Source organism: Linderina pennispora (assembly GCF_002104995.1).
Source record: "Linderina pennispora strain ATCC 12442 chromosome Unknown DL89scaffold_69, whole genome shotgun sequence".
NCBI classification, from domain to species: domain Eukaryota; kingdom Fungi; phylum Kickxellomycota; class Kickxellomycetes; order Kickxellales; family Kickxellaceae; genus Linderina; species Linderina pennispora.
Window position 1 is genome coordinate 1 of NW_024468317.1, and position 7,900 is coordinate 7,900.

The 7,900-nt window shown below is 52.8% G+C and overlaps 5 protein-coding genes across 5 annotated transcripts; 3 read left to right on the plus strand and 2 right to left on the minus strand.

The window, feature by feature from the left end:
• Positions 1 to 273: 273 nt before the first annotated feature.
• Positions 274 to 960, minus strand: DL89DRAFT_271944 (uncharacterized protein; the record flags this gene model as incomplete). The annotated part of the gene is given in 3 exon segments (XM_040888959.1): positions 274 to 420; positions 630 to 768; positions 788 to 960. 3 exon segments carry the CDS (start codon positions 958 to 960, stop codon positions 295 to 297), a joined length of 438 nt encoding a protein of 145 aa, XP_040739344.1. The 3' UTR covers positions 274 to 294.
• A 2,065-nt stretch (positions 961 to 3,025) lies between these two features.
• Positions 3,026 to 3,344, plus strand: DL89DRAFT_271946 (uncharacterized protein; the record flags this gene model as incomplete). The annotated part of the gene is made up of 1 exon (XM_040888960.1): positions 3,026 to 3,344. A coding segment is annotated over exon 1 (166 nt), but the record flags the coding sequence as incomplete, so codon positions are not given.
• Positions 3,345 to 3,663: 319 nt separating this feature from the next.
• On the plus strand, positions 3,664 to 4,840 carry DL89DRAFT_271947 (uncharacterized protein; the record flags this gene model as incomplete). The annotated part of the gene is made up of 2 exons (XM_040888961.1): positions 3,664 to 4,385; positions 4,420 to 4,840. 2 exons carry the CDS (start codon positions 3,664 to 3,666, stop codon positions 4,838 to 4,840), a joined length of 1,143 nt encoding a protein of 380 aa, XP_040739346.1.
• Positions 4,841 to 5,531: 691 nt separating this feature from the next.
• Positions 5,532 to 6,278, minus strand: DL89DRAFT_271948 (uncharacterized protein). The gene has a single exon (XM_040888962.1). It carries the CDS (start codon positions 6,152 to 6,154, stop codon positions 5,591 to 5,593), a length of 564 nt encoding a protein of 187 aa, XP_040739347.1. The 5' UTR covers positions 6,155 to 6,278; the 3' UTR covers positions 5,532 to 5,590.
• A 378-nt stretch (positions 6,279 to 6,656) lies between these two features.
• DL89DRAFT_159920 (uncharacterized protein) lies at positions 6,657 to 7,513 on the plus strand (the record flags this gene model as incomplete). The annotated part of the gene is made up of 1 exon (XM_040883638.1): positions 6,657 to 7,513. A coding segment is annotated over exon 1 (654 nt), but the record flags the coding sequence as incomplete, so codon positions are not given.
• Positions 7,514 to 7,900: the final 387 nt, after the last annotated feature.

Below are 7,900 nucleotides of genomic sequence, written 5' to 3' on the forward strand. Positions count from 1 at the left end.
CTGGCAGGAAATAAAAATCTAGCTGATAAGCGGTGGAGCCTGGAGATTGAAGTGTTTGTGAAAGAGTGCGAGGTTTCAGTGGGAACAGGCTGAACGATGATGTGGGCTTGCTATTGCTGTGCATCCCGCCGGTACTGGGATTGCTCCCGCCACCAGAGCCCGACGATCACCATGATCATCCAATGATGCATTTCATATTGGCGCTCCACAAAGAACCCAGCAAGCAATATACCGCCCAGGTCATCAATTACCACACATAGATGTGCCAATATAGCGGGCTCTATGAAAGCGAGTTTACGGAAGGTGCTTGACGATGGCCTGCCAGAGCCTTGGGTTCTCCAGCTTGTCAAAGTGCGTGCCCATATCGCGCACCACCAGCGTGACATCCTCGTACCAGGAGTGCACCAGCCGGCTGGCAAACTCGACGCATGGTCCGGGTAAATAAGCCCGTCAGTCGTGCTATTAGCCACAGCATATTGGATATGCGCTGCCCCCGGGAACTTGGCGCCGGCCTCCACGTACAGGCTGGCCTCCGCATACTGGCTCTCATCAACCGCCATGTACATGAAATCATACCCGGGCTTCTTCTCCACCAGCCGCCTGATATCATACACGCTGTGAGTGTCGACCTTGTCATAGTCCGGGTACGTGCTGGTCAGGAGGAAGCGCACGCCGGCAATCAAGTCGTTGATATGCATCGCGTGCTTGGTTGACGGGTTGTCCTGGACGTTGAGCCGGTAGTTCAGCGCGGCCACCGCCACCGTATTTCTGGACAAGGCGACCAGACCCTGGCAGAGATTGACCAAAGTCGCTCTTGTCGTGTGCGCGCCAGCCGCCGCCGTGCACGAAAATCACCAGCGGCAGCCTCGTGCCTGCTGCTGCAGTGCCGGGATGTACAGGTCCAGGTCCTGCCGGGTGACGGTGTTTCGCCGCATAGGGGGTGTTTTTGTGTATCTGCATGCTGGTAGAGTAGACAAAAGGTGCTGTTTGGTGGTTTGTGTAGAGGAAGAAAACCTGGTTTTGATGTAGTGTTTCTGGCGAGCTCTGTTAGGAACTCTCACCCGGGAAAACCTGCACGCCGCTATATAGCCGTCAGCTGCAAGGGCTTCAGGAAACTCACCAAGGTGCGTTGGATTCTGATGTTTTGCCAGGAAAGCAATGCACTGGCATAAAATTAGTTGGTTAACAGCCAAGTGTAAGCATGCCAATACATGACTGTCTTTCCTGCAGCACATCGGATACTACCAGCCTGCGGGTGACCAGTGGAAATACATGTCTCTTACTACTGCCGCAGGATTTCTGTGTTCTAGCTAATACTGACGTGAGTCTTCCATTGGTACCGTATTCAGCCTGCGAGGCGTCTGTCTATGCGGTTCACCCAACTGTGATGACTTTTTTGTACCTGGCTACCGATTTATGCAAGATGATCGACAGATATAACATCGTGCGGTATTCTCCCAGACGCATGTCATACCCTTGCACAATCAGCAATATATCTGCGGAACATCCCGTAGAACGTGCTGTCATCACCCTTCTACCCACCCCCAACAACAGCACGCAGATCGTGTGTCGAATTCAAGGTGACACTTGAATCCACGCTGATTCAACGCAGGCTAGCCTCCACTCTCTGGGATGCTGAAAGACACGTGAAAGCCCTAAAAATATTTTTGTTGGCTGCCTCGCATTCGCCTGCAAAAGCCCGAGTGTGTTCTTTGAAAAACTCCCCTGCCTCAACAGCACTTCTACGTCAACAATTACATCAACTTTTTCTCTTCTCCATTCATACGCAGCCCTCTATTCTACTCCATCTGTCCCATTTTTTCCCCAAGCATGGCCTCCTCGTTTGTAATGGCGTCCACTCTAGCCAACCGTCTAGTCGACGGCGACAGGGGGTATATTCGCGTCAAGCGCTGGCTGTCCAAGATCGCGCATTCCGAAAAGCCCACCACACAGCCCGACGACTACGAGCCATCCATCTCCGACGACACCACGCTCTACACCGGGCGCCCACGCACCCTGTCCAAACGCCTCCGAGGACTCTGCCACCAACCTCGCCCTGCTGCAGTACCAGATGCAGCAGCCGCCACTGATCAACTCGGCGCAGGTCGATGTGGCCATTGCGCTGGCGGTGCGCGCCCGGCAGGAGGACCGCGCAGGCAATACACATGCGGCCTCTGACCTATTCGTTGCTGCGCTTGAGCGCATGGCTCTGGCACTGCAGGACATTGGCCGCATTGAGAACGTGAATACACGTGAAAGGCTGACAACGCTGAAATTGCTGCTCGAGTCGAGCTGCCATCTGGATCCATCGCATAACCCGCAGTTTGCCAAGCTTTTGGCCAGCGAGCCCACAGTAGTTGAGCAGCGCGCTGACAATGCTGCGCAGGCCCAGCTGCAGGCAAGCGACTCTGCTATGTCGGATAGCTTGAAAGCCTCGCTGACATCTACTCTGGCTACTGCCATGAGTCTATTCAACCAGGCGATGGCTATGTGGCTCGTGTTCCTGGGCAACGTGTTTGTATGGGCTGCCGTGCAGTTCAAGAACTCGCAGCTCCCTGAGATGCTGGGCCACCTGATCTTGCAGCTCGCCGCATGGGTGTACGGACTCGGAGTACAGCTCAAAGTCCACGAGCATGTGGTAGCTGCAGGACAGCATGTGCTTGCATGGGCTGTGCAGCTGGACAAAAAGACGCATTTCTCGGGACGCCTGTGGCTGGCTGCTGCATCGATGCTGAGCGCCCTGGCGAGAGTTGTCGAAGAGTCAAGCGCAAAGGCTAAGACTGAGTAGCGTCTGGCATTGTGGCCTATACATATAGCATAAACCCTTTATTAGTCATCACAGCAGTGACTGCTGGTTGGGAACCTTTCTGTATTAAAGACCGAAATTAAGATAGAAATTTAAAATGAAATTTTAGATGAAATCATAAATGAAACGTGGAGGATGAGCTTCTGAGTATCATCCGTCACGTATAAAAAAAGGGAGCTAGTACCTCTATGGATGAGCTCCTTACCGGAAAATTTTTCGGCAAAAATCGCCAAGTTTTCATTAAAGGCCACCCTATTATCTCTAATTAACTTTTCACAATGTCTGACATCCAAATCCGCATTCAACAACTTGAACACGCCCTAGCCGCTATGGGCGTAACTCCTGGCGCTACACTATCACCGCTTAGCTCTGATTTCTCCTTTGATGAAGACACGCTATCTTCAGTCCCTGCAGCTACCCTCCCTGTCTACGCATCGTTACTAGAAGACCAAGATCGCCGTCACCTGCTAGCTGCCACAGCAAGAAACCGAGACCGCTCCTTCGAAACTCCAGAATTTCGCATCCACTGGCCAGCTATACGTGACCAAGCCACGGATAAAGCCCTTACAGAAATCCAGTTTCGTATCTCAGGGATCTTTCGTATCCTGGATGATGCCCTGTTACGTGCCTCACATCGACCAGATGGTTTTCCCCTCAGCGACTTCGCACGCCTTGCCAACAACCTCTATTTATTGGCAGCAGATGCAGCATCATTTGTCACAGCCCAGCGCATTAGGCGCATATATGTGGCTCATGGTTTGCCCCCACCACGCAACATTGACCCAGCTAAGGGCATGGCAGATGTCATCGAGGATATTCTCCACCAGAAAGAAGTGGCTCGAAAACTGGCACGCCCTATGGCAACCCACAGACACAAAACTCGCTTCCAGAGCCAGGGAAACGTGGGTACCCCACCCCCTCCTATACATTCCCCCCGACCACATTTGCCCAACCAGCACAACACAACCACATCCACTGGGCCGCAACCCCCAGTGGTCCCTCATCGCCTGCTGCGTCAGCGCCAGCAACTAGCAGAGGCTGGACTAAGCAGTGATGCTATCTCAATTGCACTCCACCCAGCAGCACAAACGGCCCGAACCCGAGCCTATTCTTCTATCCAGGACCGGTTCAGTACCTGGTGTGAGGAACGATCCATTCAGGCTACGAAGGCAGCAGCAGCTGACATCGTCAATTTCCTTGCAGAAGGACGGGTCCACCTACACTGGGAGCCGAGCACTATCCTCAACTACAGATCTGCACTTCTTGATATGCAAGATGACCCCTCACGACTCACCCACTCTGGGGCATTCTCAGCATTCTTCACTGCTATCGATCGCTCTGCACTACTCTCATTCGACAAATCTGCACCAGATATCTCCCCTATCCTTACTAGTTTCCGCTCACTTGGCCCTTCTGCAACTCTCTCTATACCAGACCTTACACGCAAATTGTGCTGGCTCCTCGCTGTCACTGGCTTTATGCGCCCATCAGACATTGCCAGAGTTGATGCTTCCCGATTAGCCATACACACAGATCACGCTTACCTAATAATTGTTGCTCCTAAGGAACTACGCAAAAGGTCGCCGAATTGAACGGCCAGTCCACATCCATAGGCATCCAGACCCCCTCATTTGCCCTGTGGACTGCTTAACGGCTTACAAAGCCAATATACTCGACATATATCCAGCAGCCCCAGCAACTCACCCGACGGCCCCTCATCTCACATTCACACCACTTATCCGTGATCAACGACGCCCCTTCCATGGTATTGGCACTCAACGCATCTCCAAACATATACAGGCCATTATGTCCCTTATCACCTCCTCTCGCCGAATCTCAGGGAGGTCCCTTGGCTCAGACGCTGCCTCTAAACATGGAGCCTCTCTTGACGAAGTACTGACACAAGGTTTTTGGTCTGCGGCAGGGGTCTTTGATACCCACTACCGCATTAACCGCCGCTCACAGACCAACCTGACGACACTTGCTCTGCAAGCACCTTCTCCACATACCAGCAGTCACTGCTGTGATGACTAATGTCATCCTGAACGAACGTCTCGTGACGTTCTGGAAACATTAGTCGAACAGCAGTGACTGCTGCCCTCCCTCCTCTCCCTCTCTTCCGAAAAATTTTCCGGTAAGGAGCTCATCCATAGAGGTACTAGCTCCCTTTTTTATACGTGACGGATGATACTCAGAAGCTCACCCTCCACGTTTCATTTATGATTTCATCTAAAATTTCATTTTAAATTTCTATCTTAATTTCGGTCTTTAATACAGAAAGGTTCCCAACCAGCAGTCACTGCTGTTCGACTAATGTTTCCAGAACGTCACGAGACGTTCGTTCAGGATGACATAATACACACATCACACATTTGTTGCTTCTTGGCTGGAGCGGGTATTGATAGCAATAGTGAAGATGGTGTTGATATCCTGGATCAGGCACCTGACAATGGGTGGTCAGACCCTGACATTTGTACCTGATAATGGCTGTGCATGGTGTTGTGGTGCGTTTTGCATCCAGTCGCCAATGCAGCGCGCCATGGCCAGGGCATTCCCACATGCCATGCGCCCTTTTCTTCTCTCCCTTTCCTTCATTTTCTGTTACTCAAATTAAAGCTCCTTCCAAACTCCAGAATAGACAGCAAACGACGAATAACTAACACATTCTCAATGTTATTTTGCCGTTAATGCGCGAACATAATATGCATGTAGTTAGTGCAATTTTTTTTACTTATATACGAACGAAACATGTACACTATCTATAGTCGTTGAGAGATCCAGTTTTCACGCCCAGCTACTGACAGTCGCGACGAGCGTTGCGCCCATGCCAGTCTCGCGCGACTTGAACTCGTACGGCGCCTTGGGACTGCCCACAAAAAGCGAGAACCCGGTTCCCTTGCCTGCCGCAATCTTGCACTGCTCAGTGGCATCGATCTTGATCGGCTGCTTCGTGTCCTCGACGTAGAACGTGAACTCATCGCCCAAGAGCCCTGGCCTGTTGTCACCATTGACCGTAGCCTCGTCCCAGGTATTGGCGACAGCGACCTGGAGCGTGATGTTCAGGGGCGGGACAGGAGTGTTGAATGGCGGCAGCGTCAGTTCGCAGCTCAGAAGGCGGTTGGGTGCCTGCGTAGCCTCCGAGGGAAGAGTGAAGCCGAGGAGTGCGAACTTTTCGGTGCTTGCCTTCAGCACAGGCTCGGAGCCGTGGGGTTTGGCAGACTCAATAGGGGCGACTGAGATCCAGGAGTCCTTGAAAGCAGCGACTGGCCCGTAGGTCTTGGGGTTGACGGCAGCAGCGAGGGGTGCGGCCAAGGCGAGGAGAGTGGTGGCGATGATAGCGGCCTTCATTCTAGGTTCTTTGGAGAAGTTGGCTGTTCCTTTGGTGTCGATGCTGGAATGTATCTGCTGGTAGTGGTGCTGGAATGTGAGGAGCATGTCCCAGATCGCAGCCCTTTTATGCCAGGGATTCTGTGCTCGTTGCGCAAGACTGGTCCAGGAATAGCTTGCACTACGATGTCTAGAGGCTTGACAGGCTTTTATTTTAGAACATGCAAGGACATCAGACCCCACGGCATGCTGACAACCCAAGGTGAGTCGCGGCAGCGCGCTGATTTCCATGTATGACAACCCTAATGATTTCCCCAGCATAGATCGAGGCTGCAGTGCTCCCCGCTACTTCCACATGCTCTGAGAATGGAGGTTGGCTGAAGTGTTTTATTCTCCGAGCGACCCTCTACTACGTAATGCATTGAAACGAAAATAGGTGCAAGTAGAGCAAAGTGAAGTGGCATCTATTTGTATAATTTTATCGGCGCAATGCTTGTGTGGGTATATCCAGAAATAGTATTTAGAAATGGCGGTTTTGGCACGCAGCCAGAAAACCTTCCCTGTTACTACTGGATTGTGGTCTGTGGAAACTAGTTGCTGTCAATTCTTCCGTCTCGGGGATACAGGAGAGCGCGATCTGCTGCTGCTGCCACTGCCATCGGAGGACTCGTTTGACGAATCATCAGCCTTGCGTGAGACGGGGCTGCGTGAACGGCTAGGCCGACGATGCCGACGGTTTCTATGGCGCCTTCTCCGCCTGCTGTAGTCCGACGACTCGCTGCCACTAGACTCCGATGCACTGCTGCTCTCGCTTCCCGACGACCTGCTGTCGCTGTACGACGACCGGCGGCGTCTGCTACGGTGTCTGTGGCGACGCCTTTCCTCCTCTTCTCTGCGCCTGGCGCGACTACGCGCACGGTCCTCGAGCTCGGCAATGCGGGCGCGCAGCTTGGCCTTTTCGTCAGCGAACGGGTCTTTCTTTGCGGCCGACGCCCGGGGCTTTACCTTGATGTCGTTCTTGCACTCGTATGTGAGATGGCCCATGCCACCGCACTTGCGGCAGGTGCTATGTGTCACTGTCTGGTCGTCGCCCTTGACCAGGCGCTCGAATGCCTGCACGCCGCGCTGCTGCTGGTCTTGCTCGTCTGCCATCTTTTTTTTGCTTTTGGGGTGGAAATAGAGTGTTTGTTACATAGGGCCAGCCGTGGCTTTTTTGTCGGCTGGAGCCCTTTTGCGCCACTGGTATTGGTGCAAAAAGTATGGTACTACCAGCCAGTTATCAAAGCCTGGACCGGCATTTGCTTTTCCGGCAGACTGGCAGCCTTTTGTTTATCGTTGCTCACCCCGGTTGCCCCACACCGCAAACACAGTCGAAGCGCTGCCGTTGCCACACCTTGTTGGGGGAGGCGTCGAGAGCTGCCGAAGCGCACAACGGCTGATTGGTAAAGCCAGCGCGCAACAAGCAGAATCGGAATGCGAGCCCCACACTGGTGATCCCGAAATAGGAACACAGGTCCAGAAAATAGAGCAAAATGGCTTTTTCCTGCTTTACATCCTCGCTTGCCTCATAAATAGCCTCTGCCTGCCGCATTTCGCAATTTCTTTTCTTGCAGTCTCATCCACCTTTCTCTCTGTTACTCCCCCTTTCTTTCAGTGCCCTTTACTTTATGACCTCGCGTGCATTTGGCGGCTCAGACAGAAGCAGAGTTCAACGCCGCAACACACAAAGCAACACACAGTCTTCCTGGGACAGTGCCAGTTCGACAC

Excerpts from the sequence above, each read along its gene's own strand:
- DL89DRAFT_271948 (XM_040888962.1), bottom strand. The coding sequence starts at position 6,154 with ATGAAGGCCGCTATCATCGCCACCACTCTCCTCGCCTTGGCCGCACCC.